We start from the raw sequence: 18,394 nt of genomic DNA on the forward strand, positions 1-18,394 counted from the left end.
ACCTTTGTTTTATCGTTGTTCACTTCATTCACAGTTGTCATCATCGTCTAAAAATGAGTAGCTTTAGTTTGAAGAAAAATAAATTTCGGTCAATCGATCTGACTTGCTGGCGATCAACGTCACCAGTGCGTTTACGATTCTTGAATTCCTTGAATACGAGTTCTTCCGTGAAAGGCTTTTTGGTCCAAGGGCGACAGCAATTATTTTGAAAATTATCCATCCTTTCAAATATCCTGGACTTGGAGTGATGTCTTCCGAATAAATGATAAATTTGATTCCGCAACTGTCCGCCATGTTTACTTGCCGAGATGGCAAGGGTGGCGAGCTTAGTAGCCAGGCCTCGAAAATGTTATATTCACCGCCTGGCGCGGTGAATATAGCGTCATATAAGGAATCGCTCAACCAATCAGACTGTTGAAACTCTCTGTTCGGCTCTGAAATTATACTAATGTAAGATACTGCGCTTCAGGATGGGGGTCCATGCTCTGTTGTAGGGGAAAGATAATAAAAGTTACGCCAATTGTAGCATTAGAAGGCCACCACAAAATGCATATAAACGTGGGTTACTTATCGTGTTAACCCCTGTACTATTAATTGTGTTATTTTGTACCAGATGTAGATGAATGTAAAAACAATCCTTGTAAAAACGGTGGGAAGTGCACTAATTTGATGGGAAGTTACAGATGTGACTGCGCTCAAGGATTTACAGGCAAACACTGTGATCAAGGTCAGACATCATTTTGCTTTTGTGGAAATTAGCCTTTAGGAATTGGGCGAATAGAACATTACTAAGGGAGTTCTAAAGCTACATTTAGTCAGGTACCTTCCCTATATAAGCTATACGGGTATGTGCTGCTGTGAGGGGTATGGTTTTCACTCAGTATAGTCTGGGATAGGGAAGAGAAATCAGACAGATCTGGTCTAGAATAGGGTATAATTTACTGCAAACGTGGCCAGTGTATAAAAAACTTAATCAAGAACAGGGTTTTCTACCCGGGGTTCTATAATAAAAGTTGAAACTTGGAAGTGACTTTGTAAAAGATTGGTTCATTCAGCGTATGTTGGACTAGGATAGTGATATTAAAGTTCCTGCATGGAAATAGCTAGTCTGGGATAGAGTAGGGTTTTTGGTGTCTAGTGTAGAATAGGGTTGCGAAATCAAACTGATCATAGACTAGTATAGGTAAAGGTTTCAGTGTCCCAACGGCGCACCCCTGCCCAAAGATTCAGACAGAGGATCACTCCGGGGATATATTCTAGCCAGGTTAATTTGGAAAACGAAGTTGCTTATACAGCGTTCATTTTCCCCTCCTACAAAGAAATCGAAAAAATCTTGGAATGTCTTCTCTTTTTATTACAGCTTTCATTGGTAGTTCTATGTAAATATTAGTGTCTTACTGGTGTTCGGTTGAAAAAAAAAACCGACAAAAACCAACAAAACAAAGAACGAATGGAGCTCACTCGTTTTAAAGTTCTTGTATCGTGTTTTTTCACATACTTAACAACGCCTTTAAAGGTGTCGGATACTGTTACGAGCTTGCTTATGCCATAGTTTCAACAGGTTTTATGTAGATAACAATCATACAAGGAGATGCCGCTAAACCCATACATCACTTTTACATCAAAGATGCTTGTTTTTGTCTTCGAGTATTTAGATTTATACATTTGGCTTCACTAGTTTGAAATTTTGTAGTTTAGAAGGATAAGGATGATTTTCTAATAAAGTCTAAAATGAAGCTGAAAACAGAACGTACTACAAGAACTCCTTGTAAAGACTGGTAATTTACTGAAGAAAATACAAACAAACAGAAACGAGATAAGGCGCTTTGAAGACCATGCGTTTTTAGTGGTTTTCATTATTTTAAGACGACGTAAGCTTACAAAAAGAAGCTTCGTTGGTGGAATTAAGATCAGGCAAACGTACTCAGTTCAACATAAATAAGCATTTTAGGTAAACTTATGAGCTGATGTCGTTCCTTGAGCTAGAAGAGGCCTCGAAAAAGAATAAATATTAGCCTTGCCTATTCACGTTCGCTCACACGAGAGCAAAAAAAGGCGAAAAATTTGTCATTTCTCAAGGACGGATTTTCCCTGTTTTTGATTAAAATGGATAAAAACTGGCGAGGAATTGATCGACGGAAAGAAAAATCGGGGACACCGAGCATCCAAATAAGTAAATTGTAGGCGAAGATAGCGCAGCCAGTGCCAAGCCCCATACTTCAATTCAAATTTCTTAAATACTTAAATTTCTTCCGTCCGCTTGATATATGACGCTTCACGTACGTGGCGTGACGTTGCGACATGAATTTCGCGCGCAGAAAGGATGCGCAGTAACAATGAGGGTGCTTAATTAATGGCCAGGGTGAGTTTGTTTAACCTGTGAAACAAAATCTAACAACGATATAAAATACTCAAAACTAGACAACTAGATCGACAAAAACAAATAATGAAATTATGGTAAGTGTTGAATGTTATCCTTCAGAGGCATAATTTGGATTACCTAGTGGGGTCTTCAACTACTGTAAAACAATAATAATAATAATAATATATATGGCATCCTCGTCTCGGAGAGGATAATAATAATAATAATAATAATAATAATAATAATAATAATAATTCAGTGTTCCAAGCTTTCGCCTATCCACGGCATATTCAGGGATGCCAAGGATCGCGAAAGCTTGGAACAGTGACTTATTTTTTACAGTAGTTTAAGGCCTCAAGAAATACTACAAAATGAAATTGTTGTATTAAATTGTGTTGTAACTTTTACACGGGTTAGGCAGAATCACTGTAAGAAGACTCAGACGCGCTGGGATACTTTTTGGAAGCTTGGACAGACTTTATCATCCTAGTTTAGCACCCCTTTCTGCCCACATGAGTAAATCTGGTGAATTAGCTGTTTTTAAAATCCCCAGATAAGTTATATATTTTACGATTTGCCAATTGAATGTCTGTTTGCTTGCTCGAGTGATCGATTGATTCGAAACCGTAAAACATGAATAGAGACAGCCTAAAGAGAAATGAAGACTGTCTTTATAATGCGTCTAAAACAGATAAATATACACCCAATTTGTTATTGTTAGACCTAGACGAATGCAAGGAAAATAACCCCTGCAAGAATGGTGCTACTTGCATTAACCTGATTGGCGGATTTGAATGCAAATGTCCGTCTGGTTATCAAGGAGACACCTGCGATCAGGGTAAGCCTTTTAAGATATCTTATATGATATTATGATGAAATGGATTGTCTTATCCCGGAAGAAATACTTGGCGTTGCTAATTTTCAAAATAACGTAAAATAGATACAGCTTAGTTATTCTGCTGTAAAAGTTGGCCTATTCTTTTTCACCCAATTTTACTTGTTAAAGGAGACAGTCAGTTTTAGACTGTTCACAGTCCTCTATTTTCTCGTATTTTTTATTCGATCGTTGATTGCGCGGAAAAAATCGCAAGAGAACTGGACGCCAGCTCACAGCTTAGAAGATAGGAGCCAAGGAATAAAATTCTAAATTCGCCATTTCCAGATGATAAACGTGCCCTGCACCGTACCATGAGTTGCTCTTATACCTTCTTACTCAGTTCAAATGGATTTTGTCTACCAAAAACATATTTTTTGAAGCTTGTGATGTAACTATACCCAGTACTTGGTCAGGGGAGTTTCCGTCATCCGGAATATAGATATCGTTTAATGTGGCCCAACTTCTCTTTTGCGCAGCATTCTCAGCAAGTGAAGGGAAGTTTCCCTCGCTACGCTCCCCATTTTCTCCATTTTTTTTTTTTTTTTTTTTTTTTTTTTTTTTTTTTTGCATTAGCAGGCGGTTTCTTCCTAATACTTTACTATGTTTGCAAATTGAGCTCTCTAAGCTTACTTTCAAAATAAACGGCCACACCTGTAGCGAATATATCCCACTTGGGAGTGTCGAGTTTTACTACAGCAAACAAAGTTTGGCGAACTGAGCACCAATATGAAATATGCATATGCTGTATTTAGGTATATGGTTACTCATGTACTATCACTTTCTGCGCATTTCCGTGGTTCTACTCAAGCTCTCGTTGTGACTTAAAGCGTAATTGATGTTGATACCCGATACTGGATGAAGCAGCGACCAATAATAGTGCTACTCAGGGGATAGGTAAAAGCGTGACCGTTGGGAAGTGCTGTGTAACAATGTGGGTGGCATCCTATCATATAAATAAGTTATTGAATTTTAAACTGCACTTCTCTATATCTAGATATTGATGAATGCATTAACAATCCTTGCAAGAACACCGGTAACTGTTCCAACACTATTGGCGGTTACAACTGCAAGTGCATCCTCGGATTTGAAGGGAAGGACTGTGAGAATGGTAAGCACTGGAATTAAAATGATGTTTATAGAATATTTCGGTCTCACTAAAGGTGATCAGGGCGGAACACCAATGCTTTTACCCATCTTTCATCATGGTTAGGTTTGAACCTCAGGAAAGAAAAAAGTATTTTTCTTGTTGTTTTTATGTTTTGGATCTATTAGGCATACTTTAGGACTTTAAATTCCCAATCTCTTTCCTTTAGTCTATGTTACTTACTGTCCAAGTTTGTCCAGAGGAGCGATTCTCGAGAATTCCATGACAAGCTCGATTTCGATTGGCATTTAAAACAGTAGAACTGAGTGGAGGTACAACACCAGGACCTCGATTGAGCCACCTGTTTGTCAGCAAAGCATGCCTAATTAAACCGGAAGTCTGATATTTTCGGGTTTCAGATCTTTCTAGGGTCGCTTGGTCCTGGACTAAGGAAATGGGAGGAGGGGAGGGGGGAGACCCTCGGTAAGAGGCTGCATAATTCTCGATAAGCGTATCCGAATTTTTGCTTAATATTCGAGCCCCCTTCTTCCCGAGAATAGTTTCGTGTAAACAAGGCTCTGGGAGATGAGAGGGGGAAGGCTTGACTTAGCAGTCATTGAGCAATGACGTTTTCTGACACGACAGAAAATGTCGGCCAGTTACTGACTGATATCTAGACGGCAATTATGTTCACTTTCAGATGTTGATGAATGCAAAGGAAGTAACCCTTGCAAAAATGGTGGAACGTGCGAGAACAAGATAGGTACCTACAAGTGCATCTGCCCAGATGGAGTTACAGGATTTAACTGCGAGACAAGTATGTGATACCGACAACAAATATAACGTATCCAGCAATTTTTTTGTGATGTTAATGTTGATGTAACTGCCTAATAATCGAAAATTTTTAAGTCAAGAAAGAAGTATGACGAGTGATTGACAAATATTTTTGATAAGAAACGCTTGTACTGTATGTCTCGTTGTTGTTGGTGGTGGTGGTGATGAGACAAACAGTAACACAAACTGCCGTCAATTCAACGTTTTATGCCTGTCTTTCATAAACACAATTGATTGTAACCCGCGAGTTTCCAGAATCACCCTTCGCAGTAATCTTACATTAGGAAGGCAAAGAATGGTTACACAGGAGTTTCCTACCCAGGGATATAACGATGGCCAGCATACACCTCGTATCCACGAGACTTTGGTCACGTGGACACGAGGCAGAAAGAAGAAGGTAAAAAACAAGAAGAACGACAACCAGGAACAAACAAATAAACTACAAACGAACCATAGGGGGCTATAATGCTGAAATCTGGCCATGAAAGCACCCCATTTAGTGTGCCATGTTAAATCTTTGCAAGTTTTTTCTTTGTCATTTCATTTGCCCTAGCACAACTCAACCGATGAAAAAACAACAACAACAGCAAAAAAACAAAAACAAACAGCTATTTCAGCTCTACATTGGCTTAATAATCAGGTATTTTATCAGTTCTGCAAAATTCTACTCAATTACAACTTCTAGGCTAAATGTCAACCCTACCTTTCATGTTAGGAAAGTGCCTGACCAAAAAGATAGAAACCTTAATTCAGATATAACACCAAAATCGTCCTCCGATACAGCATTATCGAAAACAAAGCAAAACAAAAAAAAAAACACAAACAAAACAACAAAAAGAAAGAAGCAAAAATAAACAAAAGTGCAAAATTTGTTTTGTCGTTAAAATAGCATCGGCCGATGTTGTCGGTATCTTGTTCGGAGCCAATATATAAGGTTATTGACCAAGTGTGAGGTCAAATGGCTGGATATTCAAATTCGTTTTTTGCGTGATTATGGGCCAAGACGGAGTCGTGGTCCGTAAACAAGCAAAAAAATGAACGAGGCCAACATCCAGCCATCTTGGTCAATAAAGGATTTATTATATGAAAAACAGAAAATATTTCCAGCGGGACACAGCTGGTACAATCCCGAGCGGAAAAGATAGCCCCGTCTTGTTCGCTTGGGTAGCCAATCACAGCGTTAGATTCGGTTCATCTTGCTCGCTCACGGAGTTAGCCATGCAATAAAAAAATTGTTCCGGATAGGTAAGCAACCTCGTTCCCAGGGTCTCTCATCTTAACGCCCCCTGGAGCGAGCGAAGAGAGACGGGTCTCTCGTCGATCGCTCCAGAGGGCGGTAAGATGAGAGACCCTGGGAACGAGGTTGATAGGTAAGTTACCCCTACACAGCTAGGTCAGCTGTCTGTCACTTTGTCCGACTGACGTTTTGTTTGCCTGTGGGCTTTTCTGTATCTTTCAGCGAAATCTTTCCAAGAATTGGGTTGTTTTAAGGACAAAGCAAAGGACCGCGCTATGGGAAACATGCTGAAAAGTTTTCGAAAATTTATAGACTGGCGTGACATGTCAAAAACAGTTAAAAACTGCTCTGATGTTGCCAAAGATCACAAGTAAGTAGACTTAGCGAAATTTATGTTTCTTAATTACCGCTCTACGCGAGCAACATAACAGAATCTCATTCGTTTCTTTCTCTGAACTCGTGCGCTCGTTGTGTCCAAAGGTTCTTGCTGAGTGTTTCCTGAAATACTGTTACATTTTATCTTTCAAGGATGTACTACTTTGCAATTCAGTATTATGGCGAATGTTATGGTGCGCCAGAGGGTACAAAATATGATCGGCATGGGAAGGCCGACAATTGCTGGTCCGGTGTTGGTGGATCTTACAGCAATTTCGTCTACAGACTGCTTTGACAATGTTTCAAGGTAAGAAGATTAGTTATCTTTTTCACAGGGTAAATATATTTTAACTTGACGAAAGGACGGTAAAACGTTCTAGACAGAAATGAATTAGTATAAAAGGGACTCTGAAAAGTGTATGTGTATGTGACAAATTAAATAACACCATTTCCTTTCTTGCAGATATTTAATCTCAGGACAAGACGAAAAAACAATAATTACTACAGTTATATCAGACTGTCCAAAATAAAGAAGTAAAAATTAAAGGAAACATGTGGTGTCTTGTTTTGTTTTGTGTGGGTGCGTAAATGTTCTTTTTAAGCTCTTCATTGTCGAAATACATGTAAACACAAGATTGGCCCAACAACGGTATTATCGTGGGAGATATGATTAACCTACACCTGGTATGGGAAATGGGATTATAATAATTTATTAATCTATTCAATATTCAAACTCCGGACAGCTTTCAATAGCAAGATTACGTGACAAACTATGGATTTTATAAATCTTTATTGCAGCTGTCGTTGTACATGTTATTTTGTACAGTGTTCAGCTAAAGCTTGAGGACAAAATAAGGCCAAATATGAAGTGTTCATCCCTTTTTGTACTCCTTGCTCGAATCGATCTGTAAACAAAAATACGACGCAATTTTACCAATAGATTAGACATATCGATTAAGTGTTTTTTCTCATGACAGACTATCCGGAATCATCTAGGAAGTCGATTCTGCTGGATCAGTAATGAAAATCTATTGCTCTTAGCTTCATTCGGGGAGTTCCGACTTATTGGTTAAAGTAAGACAGGACTTTTGCTGATTCAACTACCTACCATCAACTACAACAAACAAACAAGCAAGCAAGGACACAACCAAACACATACAAGATGAGGGGACAGATATGCACAAGCAAACGTAACAATCTCATCTTCAGGCTACATAGAAGGGATTCGGCTGACGTTTCAACTTCCTTGTTGCTATCCAGTTCAGATCATGTGACGATTCATTTGGGAGGATACAACTGTTCTGTTTGTGCATACCACGATGCTTACAGTTGAAATTGCACAATGCAAGGGAATATATGAAGGACCATATATTTGAACTGCGGAGAAAGATATGAAGACATGATTGATCATTGTAGTTATATACACAACTTAAGCAGTTGTGAAATTAACCCTCGGACGTGCAGGGACAGGGGGGGGTTGGATGCCACCCCCCATAACGTTTTTCCAATGCTTTGAAAAGGCGATTTACTCTAAGGAGCTGAAAATTTCAGAAGCTGTTCATTCATCTTCCGCAAAACGATTGATATGTCAATTGTATTTCCATTTTTAACGTTGCCATGGCAACCACAAATTTCACGTAGGTATGGCCAAAAAACAAGTTTCTTTCACATAATTATTCATCTTTTTTTCCAGCTATCTTCTTCAAATTGAAGAACTTCGCGAATGTGTGCATTTCATAAGCAGTCTGACTTGATTTTGAATTAATTTCCGTTATTTTTTGACGTTTTAAGAAAATAGTCAAGATGGCGGATCCAAATGACGTCAATTGACGTCATATGCCGTTATAACTAACAAAAATGGTGTCATCTTGTAAAGCCCAGGGCTATCTGATCAATGGAAATTTATTTCCTTAAAAATTATTGGATCTGACCTAAAAATGCTATAAAATGAACTAATTTTCGGCAATGTTCTGTTTTCCTTTGTCAGAGTAAAATAACTAGATGAACAATTAAATAAATTGCACAATTGTAACTTCCCAAATAAATCATCACGTGATCTGATTGGGTAGCCAGAAGTATGTAAACACGTTTGGCGAATCCGTCTATTTCCGTCGTTCTTTCGAGTCCGGTGTATTTTCCTCACTGGTTGGAATCCTTATTCCGCTGGTAATAGAGCCTATATGTATAATGTCATTCAATTTCTAACGTTTCCAAGTCTTTTAACTTACCCTAATATTTCTCGCAGCTTGACTAAACAAACTTGTAAACAAGGTTGAAATGAGATACTCCCACTACTCTCTTGAAGCAACTGCGAGCTTTGCCGTCTTTAGCGTGAGTACTTCCAGCTTCAGGACCCGACCAGCAGCACTCACGTAGAGCAGTGAAACAGAAGAATAGAAGAGAAGAAACAGAAAGCACTGGAGAAATAGAAAGGTTTGGACGAAACCCAGTTTTTCCGCTAGCTCCTTCATTTTGTTTTAATTGTTTATAGGCTACAGATGAAATTTCCTACGCAGCCGGAAAATTGTGAACCTCTTCGATAAATTTAAAAGTGGTCATTTTGTTAAGTGTCACGGAAATAAATCATGTGAATAGAGCTCGTGTTTTGGTTGGCTGACAGTTACCAACTCATGTTTGCCAATGTTCACCCGTCAGATACGAGTTTACCAGCTTGAAAACGTTGGTGAAAAAGTTGGCGAGAATAGAGGTAAGTTCTGTTTGTCGCCAACTGTTTGCCAACGTGTTTGCCGACTGTTTTTGTGCCGTTCACACACACCAACTTGAGTTTGCCAACATTAGTTTTCCGTGTGAAGGCAGCTTTACAATCAACAAAAACAAAAACAGCAAATACCACACTCATAAAAGAAGAAAATTAAAAAGAAGATTATGATAATTATAAAGAGTGTTTCGAGTATACAGCGTGGAAGCCCAGTTACCCCTTCTCCTTTGCTAAACGAGCGCACATGGGTGCTTACCATTTACAAAAACCATCCGGTTGGAAGTTTCAGGCATAAACATTAAACAAGTAAATGCGACGTTGCGGGAGAGGGAATTGCTATAAAGTATATGCACATCAGCTAGAGAGACTTAAAAGAGCAGAAAAATGGCATCTCCTCAAATCACAGCCCATATTTTCTGAAGCTTCCCAATTGGAATGGCGCGAACCATTTGATCTTCCAACTGGAATTTCCGGTTTTCCCATGTAAATGGTAAGTACCCCATGTCAACTGTTAGCTCACCATTATTCCAGACAATTTTTGAACGGAAGTCGCCCAAACGTTCCCGCAGGGGGCGGGGTGCCACAGCACTGTCATTGAAATAACCCACGGCCTGATAGTCACCTCCTACGTAAGCAATACGCAGTGTTAGTTATAAATGATCTACATGTGTAATTCGTGGATTTTTCTCTACATTTCCCTATACATGTGGAAAAAAACAGAAGCTGAATCCTAACAATATGCAAGAAGAATTATTGCTAGTTTACACTGTCACGCCATCAAAAATAAAAATCGTGATCATTCATTAAATTAAGTCAAGAGTCTGGGATATGAGAGATCGCCAAGATTTATTCACCCAAATGTATAGAGTTTTGTATGGAGACGCGTCTGAGGGGAACCAACATGGCGGCCCTAAGAAACAGAAACATCTGTCACTGAGTTTTGCTATTGAAACGAAAGGTTATTACTCTAGGGCTCCAACATATTGAAAGTAATAATTCTGTGGAAGCACTGTTCAGTTAGCAAAAACTTGAGTGATAACTCTTCTCTTGACCTGCGCGATAGCCTTCTTGGGCAGCCATTTTAAGGACGGTGCCTACTTTTGTTAGTGCGCATACTTTCTGCGCATTACGCAAGGCATGGTTTAAGCGCCACGCACGCGCTGGGGTTGACATTGACGGAATCAACTACGCTACCAAGTACACGACTAACAGAAAGCAAAATTTTCCTACTGTAACCAAATCAAGTTTAATGAGCCCGTACTTAAACCACGAACACCAAAATAGCAGCATGTCGCTAACCACTGACTGTTAACATCTTCCAGCTGAAAAACTAGCTGTTATCTGGCGAAAATTATACTGAAATCCAACTGTAAACAACTACCTGAAGATGGCATAGTGCGCGCGCAAATCAAGTGTGAAATACGCAAATGTTTTACTCACTGGGGAGGTGACAGGGAAAAATGTAACGGACACCGTAAAAGTTTTCAAAAAAGATCAGTAACTTTAAAAAACGCGTGGTTACACCAACATTTTATGTTATGAAATGGAAGTGGAAAGCCTATTCAACACGTGATTAGTTTCTGGTTGTGAGCAAAAGGTATTTAGACTGTATTTTGGCTGAACGAGAGGAAGGCTGTCAGAGACGCTCAAAGCGCTGTTGCAACGATTTTGTTATTAAAAACATACCAAAAATGGTTTTGTTACATTTACCATGCAGTTTTAAGATCTTTGTAAATGTGTTTGCGTTTCTGTATGTAAAGGAGCATTCGAAGGAAATCTGCGCCGGAAATATCCTTTCCTTCTTTTTTCAGAAAATGCTAATGTCAGCATTTTTGTTGAGATTCAAGGCTAATTATCTCGAAAAAATGCGTGGTTACCCCAATTTTTCTTTGTGGATTCCAATGGCCCTTGCCAAGATCTACTTTTTTCCGCTAGGTCCTAACCCGGCGCAAAAACCTTTGTATTTAGTGGGCACCGTCCTTAATGTTGATTACGCAACGCATAAACTTGGAAATTCAAACGTCCTCTATAACAACATAAGGAACCCTGTTGAGCTAAAATGCTGTGAAACGTCAAGTTATTATAGAGTCTCGCATCTGATGAAACTAAAAGTTCAGAAAGACTGCTAATTTTAAATTTTGAAAAGTAATGACGTCACACGAAAACTGGCAATAATACAAGCAAAAAAAAGAAAACAAACAAACAAGCAACAACAACAATAACTACTCGTAAAAATAGGTTTTACTTACGTATAGCTGGAGTGGGCATAGATTGCATCAAAAAAAACAATATTTCGTTAAGATAATATCTCTCGTAATGCCAATTTTTCTCCTAATTAGATCGATAATTAATTTCATTAATTCTACCAATTGTACCTTGTTCGTAGTGTTCTGTAGAATATGGAACGTCACCACATTCTTTGTCGCTTCGAATTATTTTTTTAATCAATTTATCCCGTAGAAAGTCGTAAAACTCAAGAACAGAACCATTACGTCAGACTTAACGACGTCTGTGACGTGACATTAAGTCATATACAACAAAATAATATCTTATGAGGGAGACCAAGCGAAAACCTAAGCGGTTTGAAGATGATGAAGTATTATGTATCAAAGTGGCCGAGAATAATTTTTTAAATCAATGTATTGTCTTGGAAGTAATAAAGTTACCGAACTTAACAGACCTAGCGGTATCAGGTGGCATATCAGTTAAAAAAGGCATGAAGTTTCACAAATTGAAATAAATTTTCAAAATATTTGAAGTATCCGGAAAGTCCTTGTTAACGGCGAAGCAAGAAGGAACGAGTTTGCTTCTTCCATCATAGTTCGTCGACACAGAAGACTATGCCATTTTAGAGTTCTCAGTTTCTTTTTATAATACAAACAACTTTGCTCATGCTGTCCACTGCTATGGAATAACTACCATTTGAAAACACAAAACAATTGCTTCTCACCCTTATCGCAATAGAAGCCTTCGAACCCAGGGGGACAAACGCATCTGTAACCAGCAATGTCGTTCACACATGTTGCACCGTTCTGGCAATAATGACTCGCACATTCATCAATGTCTAGACGATTGAGAAAGTTTGAAGCAAATTTTTTAAATTTTCTAGTGAATTTACTTAGTTTGTTCTATTGGTCGTGAAACCATTATCAAGCTGTATTATACCACAGGATCGTATTTATACTGATCAAAGTGTAAATTACTCCTATACTTTGCAGTGAGTGTACTTTTGGTTTATCTTGTCGTCTGTCTTCTTAACTCTTGTCGGCGTTTTGAACAACCCAGCGAGGTAAATGTTTACTTACATACTGATCTTGAAAGTCAACTGGTAGTCCATCGACTGTGTTCCATATTAGGCTTGGAGTGTACATATAAGTTACGCTTATTTCATTTTTTTGGACATTTTTACCGATTCGGAAAAATCTATACTCAAAATCATTGATCTCTGTTTGATAATGAAATTTAAAATTCCGCGATTCCTCGTTACTCAACAGCTGGACTCAACATGTTCACAGTCTTTTCCTTCCCATCCCGGCATGCACTCGCACACATAGCCACCTGCTGTGTTACGGCATGAACCGCCGTTTTGGCATGGGAAAAGTTCGCATTCGTTTACTTCTGGAATAAGAAAAAATTATAAACGTATTTTGCGTATCTATAGTCTAAGGATACACTTTACTTTGTAATGTGTGCATGTTATTTTAAAAAAGAGTATTTTAGATTAATATGTAGGGTTCCTCAAGGTAAGATATTGCTATTGGAAACTGGCTGGGTATATATATTGTATCACTACCGGTCATGCTTGATATCCGTTCACCGCAGGTAGAGTCACTGTCTAAGAGTAAAGACAAACATTCCTGAGGCTATTCATAAGGTACACATCATTGTATTACGCTGGTATTTATCAAATTGAAATACAATATCTTATTAGTTCGGTGTTCCCTTACCCTTGTCACAGGTCTTTCCAGTCCATTGGTCTGTGCACTGACACGTAAAATCTCCCACGGTGTTGGTGCAAATTCCATCATTCTGACAAGGATAATTTTGACATTCGTCCACGTCTAACAAATAGCAAGGATTATGAAATCAGTTTGATTCTCTAATAGCATATGCCTATCACAATCTGTTCCACATTTTCAAATATATTATTTCTTCCCCATAGAGTCTCTATATATCGACCAAATCAATTATTTCATGCAATGTCCAAAACTACGATAGGGCAGAGCAAGTCATTTAAATGACGATTAAACTCATCATTAGTTAGCTCACCTTGATCGCATCCATCCTCAGTCCTACCAGCAGCGCACTCACAGCTTTATCCACCTGGCGAGTTTACACAACTAGTTCCATTTTTACACAGGGTGTTTTCACCTTCATTTACGTTTGACGAAATAGAGAGCATTTGATTTTCTGTTATATTTCTTCAAACATGTATATAAACTGTACCAATATATGAAATAAATACCCTCAGATGGTCACTACATTTTGCTTAAGGTGTCGGACTGTTGTTATTAGATGGTCTTTATCTTTAGAAAGTCAGTGTTCGTGGGTGCAATCTAATTAATTCTATAAATGCTGCATCTTAGTAGGGAGGACAAGTTTAAGTTATAGACGTGGATTAAAGCTCTAAATGAAGCTGTATGTTCGGTCGAGTATTTAGCCGCGATCGCGACATGGAGAGTCTATTCTATATCAGTAAAAATTAACCTATACAATTATATTAACGCAAACCATTTAAATATATCTGGAGGTGGTCTAAAAAGGCGACGTTAAATCATTTCTTGGAACATGCTGACGAAGTTTTAGAAAGATTATTAGACTGAAATGACAAAATACTTCTCTCGGTTTCTATGGAATGATAGTGCATATTCCCCTTCGTCTTTATCAGATATTATGTAATCGAGATTATGAGCCCTTAATTTGTTAATTTAAAAATCTGCTCATCATTGACCCGTCCTATGCAAGATTACGTCACATAATCAAAATTCACCCCAGACCTCGTTTACACGAAACCTCTAACATCTTCGTGTTCTTTTCACATGGGTATGCTTTTCATCTTTGCTCCTTTGGGAATTTGTTCATGATGGAATTTACAATATGCATTACAATGTGCGAAGCTTTGAGGAAATTTACTGATCTAATGTTAACATGCATGTACACAGGGGTAATTATTGCAAAATCTACAAGAGGCTTGACAAGTGTCGCTATTAATTTAGATCCTGTTTAGATCACGTTACCACTCCTTGAAGTTTATGCAAGATCTACTTTGCAAAGTTATTAGTATGTACTGCTTTGTTCATCTTTTTTACTTAAATCACCAAATTTTAACCTTCATCGCAGTCCTTTCCAGTCCATTGTGAAAGACAACTACATGTATATCCTCCTTCCTTGTTATTACATTTTCCTCCATTTTGGCACGGACTTTGTTTGCACTGGTCCAGTACTAAAGCAAAAGCACACAAATCAAACTTACTTCTGATGCAGAGTGTAAAAGAAAGGAGTACCACTAAACATTGAGACGAAGTACATTCGTGTTGTTGTGAAGCCTCTACCCATTCATTACCCAAAATAGGAAAGTTTCGATAATATTTCTACTGTTGCCTGGAATTGCTTGAGGGAAGGGTTGATGTATTTACCTGCTTCGCATTGCTTTCCACCATATCCAGCATCACACTTGCACGTGTAAGCTCCGTCGTTATTTTTATAGGTTCCTCCATTCTGACAAGGGTTTGTTTGGCATTCATCGATGTCTGAATCCAAAAAGAAAAAATGAATGAATGAATGAATGAACGAACGAACGAACGGACCGACAAACAAAATGAAAAAAAAAACAGAAAGAACGAATTAATTAATATTCAATCGGTTTTCTTCTTGACCGATCGAATAGGTGTTTCATCGACTAACTGCATGACGAACGGATGAATTAAAGGATACATGTATGGATGGATGGCTGGATAGATGGTTAACTTGATCGAGGGAAGGAAAGAAGGAGAGAGGGAGGGAAGGAGAGAAGAAATAAATGGAAAAATCAGGTAATCAATCAATCAGTCAGTCAGTTAGTCTGAGACGGTCCTAATAAAAGAGAGAACAAACCACTGGGCTGTTTTTAAACAGTGACTTCTTTGCTCAGCTTATCGTGCAGTCAGATTATACATATTGTCTTCCATTACCTTCACCGCAATCTTTTCCAGTCGATCCTGCAACACAACTGCAGCTGAATCCTCCATCACTGTTAGTGCACGATCCACCATTCTTACAAGGCGTGTTTTGGCATTCATCTACATCTAAAACCGTACGTACATCTCTGAATGTTTTGAAAGTGCCAGCTCAAATTTGTGCGTACATACACGTATTTGCATCCAAAGATTTCGAAAATACCGTATGCTCCAAAATGGAGTAGATAGACATCAGCTCAGATCAGATCAGATATTTCATTTTTTTGGACATTTTTACCGATTCGAAAAATCTATATCCAAGACTATTGATCGCTGTTTGATAATGAAATTGAAATTCCGCGATTCCTCGTTACTCAACAGTTGGACTAACCATGGTTCACAGTCTTTTCCTCCCCGTCCCGGCATGCATTCGCACAAATAACCACCCGCTATGTTAAGACATGAACCACCGTTCTGGCATTGGGAAAATGCGCATTCGTCCACATCCAGAATGAGAAAAAAAAAAAAAAAAAAAAACAGGTAAGTGTATATTGCGAATCTCTATAGTCTAAGGCTGCAGTCCACATTGTAACGTTTCCATGTCACCCCATAACCTTATTTACATAAATATTTTGGAGTAATATTTATTTACTCAACCTCGCCTGTCTAAACTACTAATAGAAATAAATTTTCTATCATTAGGGAGGGAAGCCACTACAGCCTAGCCAATTACAATGAATCCCTCGTTAAGAATTAAACTAAAGCTATATTAATATATTATTAAGAAAAATCAAAAGGAAACAAAACAGAAGTTCAAATTGCCAGAAACAGCACGACGGGGGCAAAGCAGAGTCCTCTTTATGTTGCACCTGGGACAGATTGTTCTCCAGGTTCTTATGTCGTCAACGTCGTACAGATATAGAGTCCAACAATAATATTGAGGTAATAAACGTTTAAATAAGAGATTTGAGAGAGACTTGACAGTGCGTAATTCAGCGAAGCTAGAGAGACGAAATAAATGGACAAATCAATCAATCAATCAATCAATCAATCAGCCAATCAATCAGCTAGTCCGAGACAGTCCTGAGAAAGGGAAAGCAAACCACTGAGCTGTTTTTGAGCAGTGCCTTTTCTCTGCTTATCTTACAGTCAGATTTATAGATATTGTCTTCCATTACCATCACCGCAATCTTTTCCAGCCCATCCTGCAACACAACTTGAGCTGAATCCTCCATCACTATTAGTGCACGATCCACCGTTCTTACAAGGACTGTTTTGGCATTCATCTACATCTAAAATATAAACAAAACCGCACCTACATGTATGAATGTTTTCAAAGTGCCAGCTCAAATTTGTGCGTATATTACATGTACATACACGTATTTGCATCCAAAGATTTCGAAAATACCCCATGCTCCAAATTGGAGTGGACAGGCATCAGATCAGATCACATCAGATTCGAAAACTGCGCTACTACACTGAAAGTTCAATGGACGTGACCATGTAAGTTAAAGCCGCGAGCTCTTTTATCTACTTGCACAAAGTTTAAGAAGATAAAAACCAACCGTTGCCACAATTCTTCCCAGTCCAACCGCCTGCAAAAGTGCGGCTGTATCCACCGTTGTTATTAGTGCATGTTCCACCATTTTGACATGGACTGGCATCGCACTCATTCACATCTATGGAAACAATAATGAACATGATATTTCAAAACGTCAGTTTTCGCGCGCGACTAAACAATAGGGAATTCAGTAAAACGTCTTTCGAAAACAAACGAAACATTCAATCTGAAACAGGTGTTAATCATGCATTCAAAAGTTGACAACCGTTTTGTAGTTATAATTTGAGTGCAACACGTTTAGTTATAATGAGCTACTCTTACCTCCATCGCAGAGTTTCCCAGTCCATCCTGAAGTACAACTACAGGTGAAACCTCCATCGCTATTACTGCACGATCCACCATTCTTACAAGGCGTGCATTCATCTATATCTAAATTAGACATTTCAGTTAACGTTAGAAGGAGAAAATGAAATTTCAGCACAGTAATTTAATTTATAAGGTTGGTAATAGGCACCTGCTATTCAAGACAGTCATTTTCTTTCGGAACAAAGATGTGGCTATAAGCAGGCACAGCTTATCAATCAATGAAGAAATGTTCTGCTGCGTCGCATGGAGTTATGTGTATGTGCCATTAAAACGATCGAGATATTACTGCTGGAAACTCTCATCAGATACCAGAAATTGTGCACCCATAATTTGGTCAAGCTGTGTTTGAGGTACTGAAAGTAACATAAGTATACATCGTTGGTCACAATAACCTATTTCACAGTTCTTTTCACTACAACCCTTAGTGCAGCTGTAACTATGCCCACCAAACTGATTGGTGCATACTCCTCCATGTAAACACGGATCTGCCGAGAAAAATCGCTGAATGAATGAATACCTCGGTATTTGAGCGTCGATAATAAAATAGCAGTAAAAACAAACAAACAAAAACACTAAATGGGGACGCTAAAAAATAAACTTCGAATAAAAAAAATCTAAACAACATATCATCCGTATATGTATGAGTACACGATAATGTTATGTACAGACATGTAGGCAGCGTTTGATGTAACTTAATTAAGCTGTAAATAAGGCAAGCCGTAAGAGTAAATTTTTGCCTCCATCGCAATGTTTCCCAGTCCATCCGGTAATGCAGCTGCAGCTGTATCCTCCAGGTGTGTTGGTGTATGATCCTCCGTTCTTAC

The 18,394-nt window shown here is 38.5% G+C and overlaps 2 protein-coding genes across 4 annotated transcripts in view; one reads left to right on the plus strand and one right to left on the minus strand.

Moving 5' to 3' along the window:
• The window catches only part of LOC110042109 (uncharacterized), a 38,896-nt gene extending 31,576 nt beyond the window's left edge, over positions 1-7,320 (plus strand). For 2 of the 3 annotated variants that reach the window (XM_089284596.1, XM_089284598.1), the window contains 7 exons: positions 614-727; positions 3,084-3,200; positions 4,234-4,347; positions 5,024-5,140; positions 6,617-6,764; positions 6,923-7,076; positions 7,233-7,320. In XM_089284596.1, coding sequence (XP_089140722.1) covers positions 614-727; positions 3,084-3,200; positions 4,234-4,347; positions 5,024-5,140; positions 6,617-6,764; positions 6,923-7,064 — 752 coding nt within the window. In that variant the 3' untranslated portion in view covers positions 7,065-7,076; positions 7,233-7,320. The remainder of the gene's footprint in view (positions 1-613; positions 728-3,083; positions 3,201-4,233; positions 4,348-5,023; positions 5,141-6,616; positions 6,765-6,922; positions 7,077-7,232) is intronic. The other variant, XM_089284597.1, reaches the window with a different exon arrangement.
• A 2,382-nt stretch (positions 7,321-9,702) lies between these two features.
• LOC149114937 (uncharacterized) lies at positions 9,703-12,859 on the minus strand. The gene is made up of 3 exons (XM_089285616.1): positions 12,794-12,859; positions 12,439-12,616; positions 9,703-10,113 (listed from the first exon to the last, which is right to left on the minus strand). The coding sequence occupies exons 1-3, from the start codon at positions 12,857-12,859 to the stop codon at positions 9,884-9,886; spliced, it is 474 nt and encodes a 157-aa protein (XP_089141742.1). The 3' UTR covers positions 9,703-9,883.
• Between the last annotated feature and the right edge of the window lie 5,535 nt (positions 12,860-18,394).

This window comes from Orbicella faveolata, unplaced genomic scaffold, assembly GCF_042242905.1.
Source record: "Orbicella faveolata isolate gen_17 unplaced genomic scaffold, um_ofav_v1 contig_13, whole genome shotgun sequence".
NCBI classification, from domain to species: domain Eukaryota; kingdom Metazoa; phylum Cnidaria; class Anthozoa; order Scleractinia; family Merulinidae; genus Orbicella; species Orbicella faveolata.